At 46.3% G+C, this 19,628-nt stretch overlaps 1 protein-coding gene and 2 non-coding genes across 3 annotated transcripts; 1 reads left to right on the top strand and 2 right to left on the bottom strand.

Moving 5' to 3' along the window:
• Positions 1-952: 952 nt before the first annotated feature.
• TRNAN-GUU (transfer RNA asparagine (anticodon GUU)) lies at positions 953-1,026 on the bottom strand. Its single transcript has one exon. It is a non-coding gene; the product is annotated as a tRNA-Asn (tRNA).
• A 4,589-nt stretch (positions 1,027-5,615) lies between these two features.
• On the top strand, positions 5,616-5,856 carry LOC130832745 (cytochrome c oxidase subunit 6C-like). The gene has a single exon (XM_057701492.1). The coding sequence runs from the start codon at positions 5,616-5,618 to the stop codon at positions 5,841-5,843; it is 228 nt and encodes a 75-aa protein (XP_057557475.1). The 3' UTR covers positions 5,844-5,856.
• Positions 5,857-7,454: 1,598 nt separating this feature from the next.
• Positions 7,455-7,618, bottom strand: LOC130842324 (U1 spliceosomal RNA). Its single transcript, XR_009050404.1, has one exon. It is a non-coding gene; the product is annotated as a U1 spliceosomal RNA (small nuclear RNA).
• Between the last annotated feature and the right edge of the window lie 12,010 nt (positions 7,619-19,628).

Raw genomic sequence — 19,628 nt, 5'->3', positions numbered from 1 at the left:
ATGTTGCTGGTCAGAATGTAAAAATGATACAGCCACTTTGGAAACCAGTTTGACAGTTTCTCAAAAGTTAAGCATAAGCTTACCATAAACCCAGCAATTCCACTTCTTTATATCTATTGAAGAGAAATGAAACATAGGTGCAGATTGTTCAATGTATTTATAGCAGCATTATTTATAATAGCAAAACCAAAAGAAAAACACCCACAAAATCAAAAAACAGGAAACACTGAAATGCCCATCAACTAGTGAATGGCACCTGAAATGTGCTATATTTACACAGTGGAATTCTACTCAGTAATAAAAAGCAAAGAAACTCAAGCCAGAGCATGGATAAACCTCAGAAACATTGTGCTAAGTGAAAGACGCCAGTCACAAAGCACTACATATTGATTTATTCCATTTATCTGAAATGTCCAGAAAAGAAACTTATGGAGGCAGAAAGCAGATTAATATTGCTTGGGGCTTGAGGGAGGGTTGTCTGAAGCAGGGCTGGAGGGAATCGAAAGCAGTGTTCTGAACCTGGATTATGGTACCTGGGGTGGGGCAATAAAGGAAAAAAGAAAGCGACAGTCTCAAATGAAAGGGTGGAGGCTTCTGAGATCCGTCCGTGAATACTGCGCGTTGCGGTGCCCGTGCAGGTGGTACACAGAGCCTGATTGCCGACATCCCAGCTTGAGTAAGAGATTCCTCCCACCCGTGTGCATGTCCCTTTATCCTCTGGCAGGTGCCCTGGAATGTACAAGGCAGATGAGTTAGTGAGGGGCAGCCCTCCATGGAGTGGTGCCAAGACACAGGGGCACCAGGGTTAAAAACCGGGAGGAAGGAGCGTGCTGGGGATCAGCTGGGCGGGGTGGAGATTCCTGAAGAAGGGCGCTGGGGAGGAACTGAAAGGGCAATTGGGCAGACACGGAAAAGCGGCAGCTGAGACCTCCTTCGATTCTAGGCCGAAGCTCGTCCCTGGGTGGGCTCGAACCACCAGCCTTTCGGTTAACAGCCGAACGCGCTAACCGATTGCGCCACAGAGACACAGGGCTGCGAGATCTTGCTGTAACATTCTGGAAACAATGTATTTCCCGTCCCTTCCAGCCCCAGCGGAAAACAGAGTAGAATGCCTCTATCTTGTGCAACCTCGCTGGCACCAGAGACACTGAGTCTTGTCACTCGGGAACGTCAGGCCGTAGACACCGAGACCGAATCAGCTGCGGGCTCCGACGAAACAACGCCGGGCCCACGACCATCCTCGCCTGCTCCTGGCCTCCTTAAAAGCAGCCCCTCTATGCAGCACGACTGCAGGCTCTCTCGGGCCAAAGTCTCCTGTTTCCCACTAGTGATCGGCCTCACTCGTAGCGCTGACCGCAAGTCCCCCCTCACCCCACCCCACCTCCAGGTCCGGTGGTCGTGTGGGGGAAAGGACAGCAACCGGCTGTGTCCCCACCGCGCTGCCTCCTCTTGGCGCTTCCAGAGAAGGACTCCACGAGGCACGACCTGGAATTTGCGCACCAGGAAGCTCCTTGCCCGGAGCAGAGCCTGGCGTCCAGCTGGTGCCCAATAAATGTCTGGCTGAGGATGCATTCCGCCGCAGGGGCCGGAGGTGGTGGGTCCACCGAGAATTCTTATGCCACCTCTAAGTTTTTCGTCCTAGAGGAACCTAGATTTTTCCAATCGGCTGCTCTTCAAAACCTTTCTTCTGGCAGCTGATTTAGAACCAGGTAAAAGTTCTAGAAAGTCCAAGAGGGCACCACCTGGACCAGCTCTGAGCTCCCATCCAAGATGGTGCAGTGGCCTCAGCCTGTGGGTGCAGGTGTCATGTCTGAGAGGGGTGAAGGAGGAAAGCTGCTAAGGTGAGAGACGGTTGGGGTAGGCAACCTCAAGTATGATGGAGAAAGGGAGAGAGAGAGGGAGAGAGATCTGTGGAAGCTGTCTTTCCATTTCCTTAGGTATGCTTTCATCACTTGCAACTATGTTTTGTGGGTTTCAGTGTGCAAGTTTCACCTCCTTGTATATGTTAATTCAATTCATAAATATTATATTCTTTTGGGTGCTATCTTGTTGCAGAAATCGAATCGGTCTGTCGAGAAACCAAGCACCACACTCGGAGAGTTGGAGAACTCAGGTTTATTAAGCCGGCGGCCCCCTTAGCATTTTGGTTGATTGGTTACCTGCTTACTATAGGTTGTGGGCAGTTACAGAGCGGGAGTTGTTATGGGTCCCTCGCAGAGGGTTTCCAAACAGAAACTTGCAGGAGCAAGAGCAGAACATTCCATATTTATCAGAACATCTTAAGGTTACAGTTGATTGCTAGGTCATCTGTTCTTATCTTGGTTGCAGCAAGCAGATTTTACAAAAGCAGAGCAAGCATGAAGTTATTTCTAGCTGATTCCAAACTTCTAATTTTCCTCTTCAATCTTAAATCGAATTGTTTTCTTAATTTCTTTTTCAGATTGTTCACTTCTAATGTATAGATATACAACTGATTTTTGCCTATCTGTACTCTGCCACTATACAGAATTCGTTTTTTGACTGGTAGCCTTGTGTTGTGTGGGTTATTGCGGATTTTTCTATGTATAGGAGCTAGCCATTCACAAAGACGACGACAGACAGGAGAGGTTCCTTGTTTGGGTGGCTGCAGCCCCTGAGCCTTGCTTGTATCAGCCTGCACAGCCTAAGCCAGGGAAATCAAAATCTGCCTGAGCCCTTGTTCTTTGCAAGCCAAAATCCAATCGGCAGGAACAGAGCGACCCCTCGAGGCCCCTGCAGGGGGCGCTCGGCCCCATGAGGCCAGAAAAGGGTAGATTCTGACCAATCCAGCCAAGTCCCCAGTTAGACAGAAGAGAAGTTTGTTCCTGGAGCCCCAGGCACTCTTCTCAGCGCAGGGGGGACCTGGAGGGGATGCTGACTTCAGGCCTTGGGGGCCTCGGGCGAAGTCTGGGCCGCCTCAGAGCTTGAGTCCCCCGGTGAGGTGTGCGCCGCGTCCCCTCGCCCACCTGCTCTGTGGGCAGTAGGGGGCAAGCCACCAAGTCCAAAAGGTAGACCCACAGGCTATTGCCGGCGGTGATCAGGCACGGGAAGCCGGTTCTCTGTTAGGATTCGAATTCAGACCCAAGCAGCCAGGCTTCCATCACCGCACCAATCACACCGCGACCACTGTGCTCCACCGGGGGATCTACGGAGCGGTGGTCGGGTCGACGTTAGCACTGGAGGTAAGCAGATGGCTAGAGATGAACCAGTCTCTCTCCCTCTCTCCCTCATACTCCAGATTGCCTACCCCAACCGTCTTTCTACTTTGAAGCTTTCCTCCTTCATCCCTCTCAGACTTGCCACCTGCACCCGCAGGCTGAGGCCGCCTCACTGTCTTGGATGGGGAGCTCAGAGCCGGTTCAAGTGGTGCCCTCTTGGACTTTATAGAACATTTTTACGTTCCTCTAGGACTAAAAACTTAGAGGTGGCATAAGAATTCTCGGTGGACCCACCACCTCCGGCCCCTGCGGCGGAATGCATCCTCAGCCAGACATTTATTGGGCACCTGCTGGATGCCAGGCCCTGTTCCGGGCGAGGGGCTGCCTGGTGCGCAAACTCCAGGTCGTGCCTCGTGGAGTCCTTCTCTGGAAGCGCCAAGAGGACGCAGCGCGGTGGGGACACAGCCGGTTGCTGTCCTTTCTCCCGCCCGACCACTGGACCAGGAGGTGGGGTGGGGTGAGGGGGGACTTGCGGTGAGCGCGACGAGTAAGGCGGATCACGAGTGGGAAACCGGGGACTTTGGCCCGAGAGAGGCTGCAGTCGTCCCGCGGAGCGGGGGGCGGCCAGGAGCAGGCGAGGATGGTCGTGGGCCCGGCGTTGTTTCGTCGGAGCCCGCAGCTGACTCGGGCTCGGTGTCCACGGCCGGACGTTCCTGAGGGACGAGACTCAATGCCTCTGGGGCCAGCGAGGTTGGACAAGATAGAGGCATTTGACTCTATTTTCCGCTGGGTTGGAAAGAACGGGGGAATGCATTCTGATTCCAGGATGTTACAACAAAACCCTGCAGCCTTTTGTCTCTGTGGCGCAATCAGGTAGCGAGTTCGGCTGTTAACCGAAAGGTTGGTGGTTCGAGCCCACTGAGAGAGGAACTTGGCTTGGCATCTGATTAGCGGGCCCTCAGCCGCCGCTTTTATGCGTCTGCCCTTGCAGTGCCTCCCCCGCTCCCCACTGCCTGAACTCTCCTGGAATCTCCACCCAGCGGATCCCCAGTACGCGCCTTCCTCCCGGTTTTTAACCCTGGTGCCCCGGTCTCTTGGCACCCCCTGGGGGGCTGCCCTTGCTAAGTCATCCGCCTTGTATTTTCCAGGGCAGCTGCCAGAGGATGAAGGCACAGGCACACGGGTGGGGGGAATCTCTTACCCAAGCTCTGACGTCGGCAATCAGGCTCTGTGCACCACCTGCGCGGCACCCCCAAAGCGGAGTATTCACCGCCCGGTCTCAGGGCGCCTGCACCCTTTCATTTGGGACTGTGGCTTTCCACTCAAAGTGATCTGCAGAGTCAATGCAATTCCTATTCAAATCTGTTTCTTCTGAAGTTTGTTACCGAAAAACCCGAACCAACTCTTTGGCCAACCCAATATAACCCAGTCACTGCGTGGTACACCTGAAACTAACACAACACTGTAAATCAACTACACACAAAAAAATTACGTTATGGCCAATTTGGGAGGCAATGAGAAGAAGCCCTCGCTGGGATCAGGGCACCTGCTGGGGTGTGATGAGGAGGGGACACAGGCTGGATTAGACAACAGTGAGGGCCTCACAAAGCTGCACTGGTGCAGGAGGCAACAGGCAGACCCAAAGATCTCTAAGTGGTGACGCACTGAAAGTGGTGGATAATCTAGCCCCGCAGGAAGAGCACCTACATCTCTAAACATGCCTAGAAAACTGCCATGCCTTGGTCTAAAGAGTACCTTAACTCCTTGCAGCTCCATCCAGAACTGGGGGAGAAAAAGAGATGGAGATGCCTGCAATCCTTCTCGGACATGATTCTCCTCACAGTGGCTGTTTTACAGTGGGCTCAAGATGACGACTAAAAATAGCATAATCTGTCCTCAGGCCATTCCTCAAATCCTGGACTTCAGAGGACCCACACCCTTTCGTGGGTAATGCTTCATGACGTCACCACTGCCAGCACTCACTGGGCTGGCACCCCACCACACCGAGCCACAGACCAGGCCTTGACTGGATGACTAGGAAAACAGAATCACAGAAAATCTTTGCATTCCCCTCTGAGGAGCTGGATGGACCTCCTACATTACTGCCAACCCAAGACAAAGTTCAACTCCTTGCAAACGGGGCCCACATTATTTCAACCTGGGTATTTAATACAAGAACTCCCTGGTGGGCGAGCCCCTTCCTTGGTGGCATCTCAGAGCTGTGCTCCGTGCTGGATAAGTGGGTGCTGCCAGGAACCTTTTAGGAAGCTGCCTGTGCACCTAATGAACTCATTAGAAGGGTTTGCTCCTTCCTCTGTACTTAAGTCAACAATTACTGTTGTTTTGCCACCTTCAAAAAAAACGATTTGTTTCTTGTGGTCCATTTCGCCATCTGTCTGGAAGGATGTCATCGTTGAGCTGTCAAGGAGAAAAACTACCATGGCTTCCAGTTCTTTGATGAAACCTCAGATGCGTGGCCTTCTGGCCAAGCGTCTGCGATTTCATATGGTTGGAGCATTCATTGTCTCCCTGGGAGTTGCAACTTTGTGTAAGTTTGCTGTGGCTGAACCAAGAAAGAAGGCATATGCAGATTTCTACAGAAATTATGATTCCATGAAAGATTTTGAGGAGATGAGGAAGGCTGGTATCTTTCAGAGTGCAAAGTGATTTTGGAATATAAAGGCAGACTGTTTCTGGAGGAGCATTCTAAGTGCCATATAATTTCTTTGGGTTGAGTTTCATGGAAGTTTGGCACTTACCTGTGTTCCTGAACTGTGAAACTGTGAACTATGAATATCTGGGCTAAGGAATAGTCTCTCTTGATAAATAAATGATTTTAAAAAACTTTTGTTTTCTGCATTTTCTAATTGCTCGCTGTTAATCCCTTGCAGTATGTTGTAGTTTTCATCCCTCTTATTATTTTTTTAATCTCTTGAAGGTCATTTGGGTCTTTTTTATGTTTCCCATGTGTCTACTGAACTGTTTGAAGTTACGGAATACAGTTGGAATAAATGTTTTAATGTCCTTCTCTGGTGTCAGCTCTGGGTCGTTTGCACATGATCGATGTGTCTCTGCATTATGGGTCATTTGCCCTGCCTGTTTGGATACCTCCGAATCTCTGATGGAATGCCAGATAGTGTGAATGTTGCCTTGTTGGATGATGGAGAGTTTTGTGTTCCTGTAAACGTTAGGCTTTCTTCAGGGATGCATTCAAGTTACTTGCAAACAGTTTGATCCTTTCAGGTCGTGCTTTGATGATTCACTAAGTGGTTCTGAGCAGCACTCAGTTTATGGCTAACTAGCTGCCCTCCTGAGGCAAGACATTCTTGAGTACTCCACCCCATGCCCTCATGAATTGAGAGGTTTTGTCTGTCTGTTTTGTTTTGTTTTCTTCCTTGCAGTCTATCTGTTGGGGACAAGCACTATCTGTGTGAGTGCCAGGCACTGTTCTCTGATCCTGTCAAAGCTCTCCCCCTGACCTTGGGGAGTTTCCTGCCAGGGCTGCACTGATCAGTACTGTGCTGCACGCAGGAGGGATCTCCTCTGTAGTTCTCTCTGAGTTACTTTAAGCATCTCTCTCCCCCGGGGATTCTGTTCTGTGGACCCTAGCTCCTTTGGCCTCCCTGGCATCCGGGTTCAGTGTCCTCAACTCAGCAAGGTCCACCGGGCTCCTTTTCAGTTTGCCCTGGAGTGCCTTGCTTGGAAACTCTCTGCAGACAGTAAATTGGAGCCATTGTTTCCCACCTCTCTGGAACCACGCACTGTCCTTTTTCACCTGATGCCCCAGTCTCTTCAAAGTCTTTGTTTCACGTTTTCTGTTGTTATTGGCAGGAGGATAAACCCAGGTCCTTATGAGTGTGTATGGTGGGCCACCCCTACTTTGAAGTCCAAGTTGGAAACACCGGTGAAGATTGTGCAAGATTTTTGCAGGGTATAGAACAGAGCTCCACAGTCAGAATGAAATCCTGAAGTAGGAAAACCCCTTGAAGCTTAAATCTGCAGAGAAACTTATATCTGCAGTGGTAGCAAAAGCCTGTGTTTGGTTTGTGCAGGGAAAGAAAGAACCTGGCTAGGCACTGGCCGTGATGCAGACCTCCCAGTTTTCATTGAAGTATTACTGGCTTATCTACCACCTTTACCCAATGAGCTAGGGAAAAAGATTAAAAAAAAAAAAAAGCAAAACTCTGGGATAAGCGAGAAGGTCACAGTTCTTGCTCAATCGTTTTTACACCCACTATCCCAGATGCTTGGATTTAACTATCATTTTGTACCCATTGCCAGGGGAGAGCGCGAACGCAGTCCCCCACTACCACAAATTTCGCAGTCGAGTTTCCCGCATTTGGGGAAATCGCAGAGGTCAGCACACCCCCAGTGCAATGGGTGAGCCTCGCCCTGGGGAAACCACCTTCGTGATCATGGTATCTCCCCTGCCAGGTAAGTATGAATGTTTCCCTCCCCGTCCCCGCACAGCCTTAGGCTCTTCCGCTGTACACACACGCTCACTTTGCCACAACCCCCACCCCAGCCCCTCCACCACCCCCCGCACCCCCTCCTCTTCCACGCCCCTCCAAACAACTCTCCTAAGAAAATCCAAGCTACATCTCCGGAAAACTTCCACAGCCCGGGGAGTGGCTGGCCGGGAATGGCACCCCTGCACTGCAAGATTTACATAAGCCAAGCCCCATCCCTGACCTCTAAGGCGGCTCCTCTCCTCCCACCCACGCCGGGTCCCTGGGCCGTCATCTCCCCTCCCACCCCTGCCCAGACGACCAATGGGCGCATCGGCTGCCGAAAGGGGACGTGACGTCGTGATTTCCGCCCACGTAGGTAACGGACCTCTAAGCTTTCATCTGAAATACTGGCGGGTTCTGCCAGCCTCCTGGCATTCTTCCCTTCTGTCTTGCGTTACACACCAAGGAAATGAATTCTGGCATCGTGTGTTACTGACCCAAAATGTTTGTTAGTAATAAAGAAGTCGTAAAGCAAAGGGTACAGGTATGTATTTATAGGAACACAATGAAAGCACATGTCTGTGTCCTGTGCATAGACACACAGATTCAGGGTTGCCTCTCACAGTGCTGCTCGGTGTATTGTCTGTGCACGTCCTTCCTGCTTGGTTCTCATGGTGCCCCAGGGACCGTGCTTTTGCTTTCCTCACCGAACAGAATACGAGAAATGAAGATTCTGAAAAAGAAGCAGATGACCAAAAGAAGGGGTTAGAAAGATGACGTGTTTGCTCGGAGAGTGCGGTTGGTTGGTTTGTTGATTTGTTTTCTCTTTCTGGGTAAGACTGGTTCGCCCTGCGGGTGGGGGTGGGGGCCGGGGCCGCGGAGGCTGGAGAAGGAAGCCAGCTTGTGTTTTCAGACCAGAGAGCAAGGAGTGGAGTGACTGGATCCTTGAGGGTGCCTCTGGCTTAAGGGGGAAAGTGACTCTTGCGGAGAATCCTGGACGCAGAGGAACTCAGCACCCAGCCAACTTCCAGGAAGAAGCTTCCTTTCCTCCTCCCTGCTTTCTCCCTTTCCCCTCCTTTCTCTCTCTGCAGCCATCAGAAATAGACTCTGGCTCCTTTCCTCTGAAATATACTTTCTTCAAGGGATAGAGCTAGCTCAGAGACTCTCCAGCCAACTGGAGAACCAGGCTTACAAACAGGGAGGAATAAGCAAGGCCAATGGAAGGGAGCACACAGACCAAATGGGAAGGGCACAGGTGCCCCCTGCTGAGTGACAACCCCTGTGGCTCTGCACAGGTGACACTACTGGCCCTGGACACTAGACACCGCCAATGGCTCTGCGACTTCTGCTGCACCTGGTCGGTGTTAAACTAAGGATCTGGAGGTGGGGAGAGTCTTCTGTTGCACGGGACGGGAAGAATTTCCCCAGGGCCTACTCCTTGTGCCTCTCAACTCCTGTCAAATGCTGGGGTCATTGTTACTCATGGGGATTGGCCAGCTCTTGGTAACAGACCCACATCTTAGCCCCTAGGAAAACTGTGAAAGCCAGTATGTGATCCTTAAAAGTTGCAGAATGTGGGAAGGTCCTCATACACAGGCAGGGGGTTCAGATAAAACCCCCTGCAGCTAGCCCCGTGGAGAACATTGTAAATCCAGTGCCCAAGGCCATGCAACCCTGTCTCAAATATACACGCGTGTACCACCCAGCCTCGGAGCATACTAGATGTTTATCCCTGAGCCCAGGGTGAGGGTTTCAGCCTCTTATAAGGGGATGGTTTGGTACACCATCCAGTATTATTTACATTATCTCCACTGAGAATTGACAAGCTTGAAAGTTCACATTTCTGGGGCTAGAGTAATTGGTCTACAGCCATGGTAACAAATGGCCACCGATGTCCACTGTAGGAGTTTCCTGTTGCTACTGTAACACATTACCACACACTTAGTGAATTAAAACCACGCACATTTATTATCTTATGGTTCTGGAGATCAGAATTCCAAGATGCATCTCACTGGGCTAAAATCAATGTGACAGTGGGGTTGAGGTCCTTTCTGGAGGCTCTAGGGGAGGATCTCTTTCTTTGCCTTTTCCAGCCTCTGGAAGGTGCCCACATTCTACTCTCATAGCCCCCTTCCGTCTTCAGAGCCAGTCACGGCTGATCCAGTCATTCTCAGAACGCGTTATTCTGACCCCAACTCTTCTTCCTCCCTTTCACTTACGTGGACCCTTGGGATTCCATGGGGCCCTCCAGGACAACCTCCCCATCTCAAGGGCCTGAATGTTATCACACCTGCAAAGTCTCTTTCGCCATGTCAGGTAACATGTTCACACACTCTAGGGACCAGGATGGGGACCTCTTTGGGGAAGCATTATTCTGCCACCACAGCCTGTCACCTTGGTGAACATATTTCTGCAAGCGTATCAGTCAGTGGTGGCCCCTGTCTTCTGAAAGTCATCCAGGTGAATGCAAGTCAGTCCACTGCCTTTGAGTGTCAGCCAGGCAACAGCTGTGCCTCATGTGGAGGCATCTGAGTCAGAGAGAGAGAAGGAGGATGTCTGTGAGGAGAGGAATAGGAGGACCCAGTGCCTGGGAAGTTCCCAGTGAGCAGAGCTAAGAGACCAGAGCCTTCATGGGAGGAGGGGCTGTGGAGGGTGTTATGATCTGATTGTATGTATCTCCCCCCAAAAATTCGTATCTTGTATCCTAATCCCCAGTGGAGCTGTATTTGGAGAAGGGGCCTTTAAGGATAATTAAAATTAAATGAGGTCATAAGCTTGGGGCCCTGATCTGATAGAATTAGTGTGCTTAAGTGAAGAGATACCAGAGAGCTTGGGCTCCTGCCGTACCCCAGCTCAAGCAAGGAGAAAAGGCCTTGTGAGGACCCAGGGAGGCATCTGCTTTCTGCAAGCCAGGTAGAGAGCTCGCACCAGAAACTGAATTGGCAGGAACTTCTGATCGTGATATTGGGCTTCCAGAATGTGTGAAAAGAGATTTCTGGTTAAGCCACCCAGTCTGTAGTATTTTTCTCTGGAAGCCTGAGCTGACTAATACAGATGATTACTTAGCCATTGGCCTAAGCTGCTTCTCCTACCTGGGCCTTTGTGGGATCTGCCCCAGTTTTGTTCATTTCCTTTAGTTAATACCCACAACCTGCTTGCCCTTCTTAAGGCTGATCCATGACTTTGGAATGAGGATTGATCACCTGGTTTAGGATTTCATCGCATAATTTGCTACAATGACGTGCACCAAGGATCTTCTTAGAGTTTCTTTCCAAGAAGTTTGACATCTTCAAAAATGTCAACCTAGAATGACCTGGGATAGCTGGATTCACATTCTTCAGGGTGACCCCATGACCCCATGTGGCCTGCGTTTCCTCTTTTCCTGGATGACTTCTCTCCCTTGGACTCTCCAGATCCACAGACGAGCACTTGGCTGCTGGTGAGGAATCTGTGCCTAAATCTGGGGAAACCCAGAGAAAAAGGAAATAATTCCCAGAATCAGAGCATGGGAGGGGGCAGGGGCTAAGAGGCTGTTCTGTGAAAAAACGAGGTTGGAGGATGAGAGAGGAGGCTGGTGTATGTGTTTGTGTGTGTGTGGTGTGTCCAGCATGAGGTCAGGGGAAGTTCAAGAGAGAGCAGCTGCCCTTCTGGGATCAGAGACTGGAACCTCCTTGGCATTCACACTCTTCCTCTGCCTCCATTTTCCACTCCTCCTCCCCATCCTCCCCTAGCACCTCCCCAGGCTTTTTTTATTCTCACTCCTCCCCCTCGTCCCTGCTCCTCTTGCTCTCATCCTCCCCACCCCTCCCCCACTCCCACAAAAAGCAGGCCAACATAGGAAAGGGCTGCCCCAGTCCGAGAGGAAGAGGAGGCGTGTTTTCCACCAGCCTAAGAAGCACGATTACATTTCTTTCTGGTCAGATCCTGGTTTGGAGGAGACAGAGCAAGATGGCTTCACCTGAGGAGCTCAGCCTCCACAGCCAGCCCAGGCAGCACGGGCCTTAGGCCAACCCGGGGATGTGTGAGCAAAAGTCAGGGAGCTCTCTACACAGAAGGCCAGCATCTGGTCCACAAGATCCCAGAGAAGTTAATATCTTGGTGCCTGCCTTCTTTACAAGGCGAGTTCCAGGGGAACGACCACGTCGCCTCTTCCTGGCAGCCTGGAGAAGGCACAGGAGGATCCCTTTGTTCAGGCAAGGGTAGGTGTGGGAGAACCCTTCCATCTATTCCATTGAGACCAGCTGAAAGTTTAGAGTTAGAAGTTAGTGGGGTCCCAGGTGCGCCAACTCCACCACCACCTTCACTTCCTCCACCACAGGCTTTTATCTCGGATGAGATTTCTCCCATCAAAATCAGCCTTGGAGGGGGGAAAAAGCCATGTCTAGGGGAAAAAAACAACAAACAATATAAAGAGACTAGTACTTGTGCAATTTTATGGACATCAGTGAAGCACTTCTAGGGTTCTAAGTTGACTTTGTCTTGATTTGCTTTAGGTAATGTCTTTGCTTGACTGTGCCTTCAGGTAATGTCCTATTTTTACTAAACTTTGTTGAAATTAGAGAAGTTCTTCTTTTCTTAGTTCCAATATTAGTTGGCATCTCAGTTAATAGTGTTGTGACTAGCAGAATAATACTGTCTCCCCAGGATGTTCCTGTTGTAATTCCCCCAACCCGTGAATATATTACATCACATAGCAAAGGCGACTTTGCAGATGTGATTAGGATAAAGACCTTGAGATGAAGAAATTATCTTGGACTATTCAAATGGGCCCCATGAAATTATACAGGACCTTAGAATTGGGAGGCAGAAAAGAAGGTCAAACTGATGTGAAATTAGAAGGACTCAGCCTGCTGTTCTAGTTTTGAAGTTGTAGGAAGCGGGTCAAAGCCAAGGGATGTGGTGGCCTCTAAAAACTTTTTAGGAAGGCAAGGAAAGAGATTATCCTTTAAAACCTCCAGAAGGTAAGGCAATCCTGTTGACCCCTTGATTTTAGTCAGTGAGATTTTTGTTGGACTCCTAACCTACAGAACAATAATATAATATAATATAATTAATATAATATATAATATAATATAATATAATATAATTAATATAAAGGTGTGTTCTTTTAAGACACTAAACTTATGGTCACTGGTTACAGCAGAAATAGAAAACTAATTCAATAAGTGCCTAGTGTATTCACTTTAGAAGTAATAAAATCTGGCAGATATAATAAACCCTGCATAAATTCTGCAAGTTGTTTTTCTGTCTTAAGTTGACAGATCAAGAGATAGTTGCACATGTTTGAATCATTACATTAGGTACCTGCCATCTTTCTTCCTTTCCATTTTTTTCTTAAAGGGTTCTCACCCTATTTCCTGCCCAGAACCCAACATGGTTCTCATTTGAATTATGGCAAGTTGGAAGACATTGATGGTCATGCAGGTTGATTTTATTTTTAAGAATGAATTCTGCTTCTGACATATAGAGGAAAATAATATAATTTATGAAAAGTTAAATATTGGAGAATCTTCCATTCCAAAGATAAATTTTTTGCAACTTTTTTAATAGGGTAAAGAACTACTTTTCAAAGGGCGAAACACAAGAATGGCTGTTAGGAATTTTCCCCATAAGCAAGTTGTGACTGGATCCTGAACAGATCTGAGATTTATATGATTAAATTCTGTTGCTTTCATAAATGTTATGTCCGTAAAATGAAGTTCTTATAAATAATATTTGAGTTCTCCATTGATTACTGATTATATCATCAATGTCTTCCAGCCCTGGAGGCACAGGGATGAAGGAAGAATTGCTGGGATACTTGAATAACTGCAGGGCAGGAGGTCCTCGATGTTTCCTACTTTATCTTTAAGTAATACTTCATAGTTTGACTGACTTTTCATCCATTCGGCTGATTCTGCCAGAGGCGCTCATGGAAAATACTTAAACAACCAAGTGTAAAAGCAGAAGTCAAAATCAATCCATCTACCATGGAAATGTCTACCTCAGGCCTGAGTCTGTTGATGGATATTTTTGCTATTGGTGGTGGTGGTGGTGATCATGGTTGAATTTTTTGTTTGTGTTGTTGTTTGTTGTAACTTATTACTGCCTCTAGGATATAATTGTGGAATGATAGCTTTCTTTTAGTTCTGGAATGCAAAAGAACATCACTAAGAACTTTTCCCAAAGGAAATCTTAAGATCATTATGTCAACATTTATGGTGGGACTTAAACACTTTTCAATTAAAACTAATTAATTAAAGGAAAAGAAATTTATAGTTTTGATTCAGTGTTATAGAACAATGTGTTTTAAACTGTGATCTGCAGCCCACCTGCATCAGAAACATCTGGTTGTGTTTTTGTAAAACATGCAGACTCTAGGGCCCCATATCAATGAAATTTCTTGGGATTGGAGCACAGGAAGTAGCTTCTATAATCTGCAAAGCTGATTCTAAGGCACTCTAAATGTAAGAATTACCCTTTTATATTTTTAGACTGGAGATTTTTACAAAATGACAGGAGAATAAATCATTCTTTTAAACTCAGACTTTAAGCATTGTCTAGTGAGGTGAGCTCTTAGTGACAGTTTGTCTTTCCTATTCTCACCCTCTCAGTGTAAGGACTAGTGCAGAAATGGGAAACAAAACAGGCTGTGGAAACTTTTTATTTCTTTATATACATTTTCCTTTAATAGCCACCAAAAAGACTTTCATTTCCTCTCACTGACCCTGTCCATCAGTTATGTTGGCCTTTAACATATCGCTATAGCAACATATATAAATATATGTTATACATTTTACACACATACACACATTCTAAGCATTGTGAAGACAGACTAGGCTTTTTAGCACAATGGGGGACCTCACATATGTCACTTAAAAATGATCACCGGTTTGCTTTACACAAGACTTCCAATGGGCTTGGTGTGGCCATTAGTCCCCAAGTTCCAGAGTGAAGTTAGGATGACAAAATGAGACAGCATATTTAGAGTGAGGTCAGTACACTCCTTAGAGATCAAAAAAGAATAGAAATAGGAGGTCTAGGCTAAGCATGAGATGGCATCGTGGAGTCACTGCTCTCACCATGCAGATTCAAAGAACTCAGGTGCTGCCGTGTAGACTGACACCCAGCCTGACTGCAACCCAGCTGCACTGGCCCGGGTCAGGTCGTCGGGCCCCTGCCAACACCGTCCTGCAGGGCACTGCTGCTCAGTGCTGTGCTTTTAGATCTGCCGTGGAGCTCCAGTGTCGGGACCACATGCTCCACTGCTGGGGAGCAGGGCCCATCTCCCCTGAGTTGATCCTCTGGGGGTAGGTGATGAGGGGTGAGAAATGTGCTGTTGCTGGTTCCCATGCCCCTGGGGCGCTCACAGGCAGTGTCACAAGGTCCTTACACACTGTGCCTGTTTTGCTTAGTGCTGGGCCCAGTGGTCCTTGGCTGGTTATTCCTCAACCGCAGGAAAGCCCCTCTGCCTTTCACCCTGCCCCCGCAGGCCACATCTGTGACTCCTTCCAGACCCTCCAGCAGGTGTGGAGGAGGGGGGCCCAGATCCTCCTCAGCAGACAGGGAGCTGTGAAGAAGGAGGGCAGGCCCATCCTTCCTGCTGTTTGAAGGACCTCCGGTGGCTTCGCTTCTTGCCTGGCTCCTGGAAGGCAAGGGTCACAGGACTGGAGTGCGTGGCAGAGCCCTTAGGGATTTCAGCTGGAGGCCAAAAGAACACAATCAAATTAAGAGTCCACTATCAGTCCCTGCTGGTGGCTGAGGCTGGAGCGAGCGCTGAGTGGTGACAGCAGCCAGGAGCACGGTGAGAGCCTGTCAAGAGGATGAGCTGAGGGGTGGGCTGAGGTCTGGAGGAGCAACTGGTGCCACCAGGTTAGAGGACAAGCTTCCCACCACCTCCTGTGGTCATATCTCTGCTCAAAGCCACTGCACACCAGGTGTCTGGATCCCTCCACTCCCTCTTCAGGGGCCAATTCACTCTCCACTTCACTTTGGAGCAAAAGGATGGCCTTTGTGTTTTCCCAGGAAAAGAAATGTTTAGTATGAAACAGGCACATATAGACATCCTGTTGTAGGAAGGAGAGGACATTTTGCATGGAGGTCCCCCTGTTACTTTCACGTTCTGTTTACTTGATGAGGAGAGAGAGGGGCCAGGTCAGCAGGGACCTTGGAGATCATCCAAGTCTAGTGCCCCGTCTTACAGATGAGGGTCAGTGGGCTCATAGAGACTGGGTCCAGCCAAAGCCACACAGCCAGTTAGTGACAAGCCTGGCGTTAGAACCCAGGCTTGGGGCCTTTCCGGGGACCTTGCAGAAGTAGAGGGGAGACTTCCAAACTGGTGAAGCCGGTGGGTATGAGAGGTTCTTGGGCTATCTTTGCTGGGGGACAGGAATAAAGCTTTACAGAGGCAACGTTGTATATGTATAAATACAGCCAATTCACTTTGTTGTACAGCAGAAACTGGCACAACATTGTAAAGCAATTATAGTGCAATAAAGATGTGAAGAAAAAAAATAAAAAGGTTCAGGAAAGAAAGGAATCAGCAGAGGAAAACATAAGGAATTACAAAAAAAAAAAATAAATAACTAAAGAAGAATCATGGCCCAACCCATTTTCACACTGAGGGCTCCACATTCTCTGCGGAACATTTAGGAACATTCTTGGAATGTGCTCAATAGCTTACGGTTTAAGGTAAAAGCTTTAGGTTCCGATTTTGTCTTTTTTCTTTTATTTTAATTGAAGTATAGTTGATATACAATGCTATGTTAGTTTCTGGTGTACAGCAGAGTGATTCAGTGATATATATTCTTTTTCTTTTTTTTTTAAATTAATTAATTTATTATTTTATTGGCTGTGTTGGGTCTTTTTTGTTGTGCACGGGCTTTCTTCTTTAGTTGAGGTGAGTGGGGGCTACTCTTCGTAGCGGTGTGGGGGCTCCTCATTGCCGTGGCTTCTCTTGTTGCAGAGCATGGGCTCTAGGCATGTGGGCTTCAGTCGTTGCAGCACATGGGCTCAATAGTTGTGGCTCATGGGCTCTAAAGCACAGGCTCAGTTGTTGTGGCGCACAGGCTTAGTTGCTCCACGGCATATGGGATCTTCCTGGAGCAGGGATCGAACCCGTGTCCCTTGCATTGACAGGCGGATTCTTAACTACTATGCCACCTAGGAAGTCCCCCTCTTTATATATTTTTTAAATTTCAGTATAGTTTTTTTTCTTCAATATTGTGTTTCAGGTATACAGTAAATTATCCAGTTATACATATATACATTTTTCAGATTCTTTTCCATTATAGGCTATTACAAGGTATTGAATATAGCTTCCTGTGCTATACAGTAAATCCTTGTTATCTACTTTATATATAGTAGTGTGTATCTGTTAATCCCAAGATCCTAATTTATTCCTCCTCTCTTATTTCCCCTTTGGTAACCATAAGTTTGTTTCTTTGTGAGTCTATTTCTGTTTTGTGAATAATATTTTTTTTAGATTCTACATATAAGTGATATTGTATAATTGTCTTTCTCTGACTTCACTCAGTATGATAATCTCTAGTTTCCTCTGTTGCTACAAATGGCAATATTTCATTCTTTTTCATGGCTAATATTCCATTGTGCATATATTATATATACCACATCATCTTTGTCCATTTGTCTGTTCATGAACACTTAGGTTGCTTCCATGTGCTGTCTATTGTAAACAGTGCTTCTATAAACATTGGGATGCAGGTATCTTTACAAAATAGGGTTTTCATCATTTCAAACTCCTAATTTATTCTTCCTCCCCAAACCCCTTTGGTAACCATTAATTTGTTTTCTTTGTCTTTTGGTCTGTTTTGTATATGAGTCCACTTGTGTATTTTTTTTAGATGCCACACATAAGCGATATCATATGATATTATTTTTTTCTGTCTGGCTTATGAAACTTAGTATAATAATTTCTAGGTCCATCCATGTTGCTGCAAATGGCATTATTTAATTATTTTTTATGGCTAAGTATATATAGTCCATGATATAAATATACCACATCTTCATTATCCATTTATCTGTCAGTGGACATATAGGTTGCTTCCATGTCTTGTCTGTTGTAAATAGTACTGCAATGAACATTGGGGTGAATGTATCTTTTCTAATTATGGTTTTCTCTGGATATATGCCTGGGAGTGGGATTGCAGGATAATATGATAGCTCTATTTTTAGGTTTTTTAAAAAAATTTCATTGCAGGATAATAAGGTAGCCCTATTTTTAGGTTTTTTAAAAAAATTTCATTGGAGTATAGTTAATATACAATGTTGTGTTAGTGTCAAGTGTATAGCAAAGTCAATCAGTTGTACATATATCCACTCATTTTTAGGTCCTTTTCCCATGTAACTTTTACAGAGTATCAAGTGGAGTTCCCTGTGCTATGCAATAGGTCCTTATTAGTTATCTGTTTTATATACAGCAGTGTGTATAAGTCAATCCCAATCTCCCGATTTATCCCTCCCCACATTTTCCCCCTGGTAACCATAGGTATGTTTTCTACATCTGTGACTTTTTTCTGTTTTGTAAATAAGTTCATTTGTATCATTTTTTTATAGATTCCACATATGAGTGATACCATATGACATTTGTCTTTCTGACTTCATTTAGTATGATAATTTCTAGGTCCATTCATGTTGCTGCAAATGGCATTATTTCATTCTTTTTTATGGCTGAGTAATATTCCATAGTATGTATGTACCACATCATCTTTATCCACTCCTCTGTTGATGGACATTTAGGTTTCTTCCATGCCTTGGTTATTGTAAATAGTTCTTCATCGAACATTGGGGTGCATGTATCTTTTCAAATTATGGTTTTCTCTGGATATATGGCAAGGAGTGAGATTGATGGATCACATGGTAGTTCTATATTTCGTTTTTTAAGGAACTTTCATACTGTTTTCCGTAACGGTTGTATCAGTTTACATTCCTACCAACAGCATAGAAAGGTTCCCATTTCTCCACACTCTCTCCAGCATTTATTGCTTGTAGACTTTTTGATGATGGCCACTCTGACTGGTGTAAGGTGATACCTCATTGTAGTTTTGATTTGCCTTTCTCTAACAATTAGTGATGTTGAGCATCTTTTCATGTGCTTTTTGGTCATCTGTATGTCTTCTTTGGAGAAATGTCTGTTTAGATCTTCTGCCCATTTTTTGATTGGGTCGTTTGTTTTTTTGATATTGAGATGCATGAGCTGTTTGTGTTTTTTGGAGATTAATCCCTTACTGGTTACAGTGATTGCAAATATTTTCTCCCATTCTGTGGGTTGTCTTTTCATTTTGTTTATGGTTTCCTTTGCTGTGCAAGAGTTTCATTAGGCCCCATTTGTTTATCTCTGTTTTTATTTTCATTACTCTAGAAGGTGGATCCAAAAAGATATTGCTGCAATTTATGTCAAAGAGTGTTCTGCCTATATTTTCCTCTAAGAGTTTTATAGTATCTGGTTTTACATTTAGAGCTTTAATCCTTTTAGAGTTTATTTTTGTAGATGATGTTAGAGTGTTCTAATTTTATTCTTTTGCATGTCGCTGTCCAGTTTTCCCAGCACCACTTATTGAGGAGACTGTCTTTTCTCCAATGTATAGTCTTACCTCCTTTATTGTAGATTAATTGATCATGGGTGTGTGGGTTTATTTCTGTGCTTTCTGTCCTGATCCATTCATCTATACTTCTGTTTTTGTGTGAGTACCATACCATTTGATTACTATAGCTTTGTAGTATAGTCTGAAGTCAGGGAGCCTGATTCCTCCATCTCCATTTTTCTTTCTCAAGATTGCTTTGGCTATTTTGGGTCTTTTGTGACTCCACACAAATTACAAAAATTTTTGTTCTAATTCTGTAAAAATGCCATTGGTAATTTGATAGGGGTTGCATTGAATCTGTAGATTGCTTTTGATAATATAGTCATTTTGACAATATTGATTCTTCCAGTTCAAGAACATGGTATATCTTTTGATCTGTTTGTGTTATCTTTGATTTCTTTCATCAGCATCTTGTAGAT

The sequence above is a fragment of the Hippopotamus amphibius genome, chromosome 1, assembly GCF_030028045.1.
Source record: "Hippopotamus amphibius kiboko isolate mHipAmp2 chromosome 1, mHipAmp2.hap2, whole genome shotgun sequence".
Taxonomy (NCBI): Eukaryota; Metazoa; Chordata; class Mammalia; order Artiodactyla; family Hippopotamidae; genus Hippopotamus; species Hippopotamus amphibius.
This window is presented reverse-complemented; position numbering and strand designations above follow the sequence as displayed.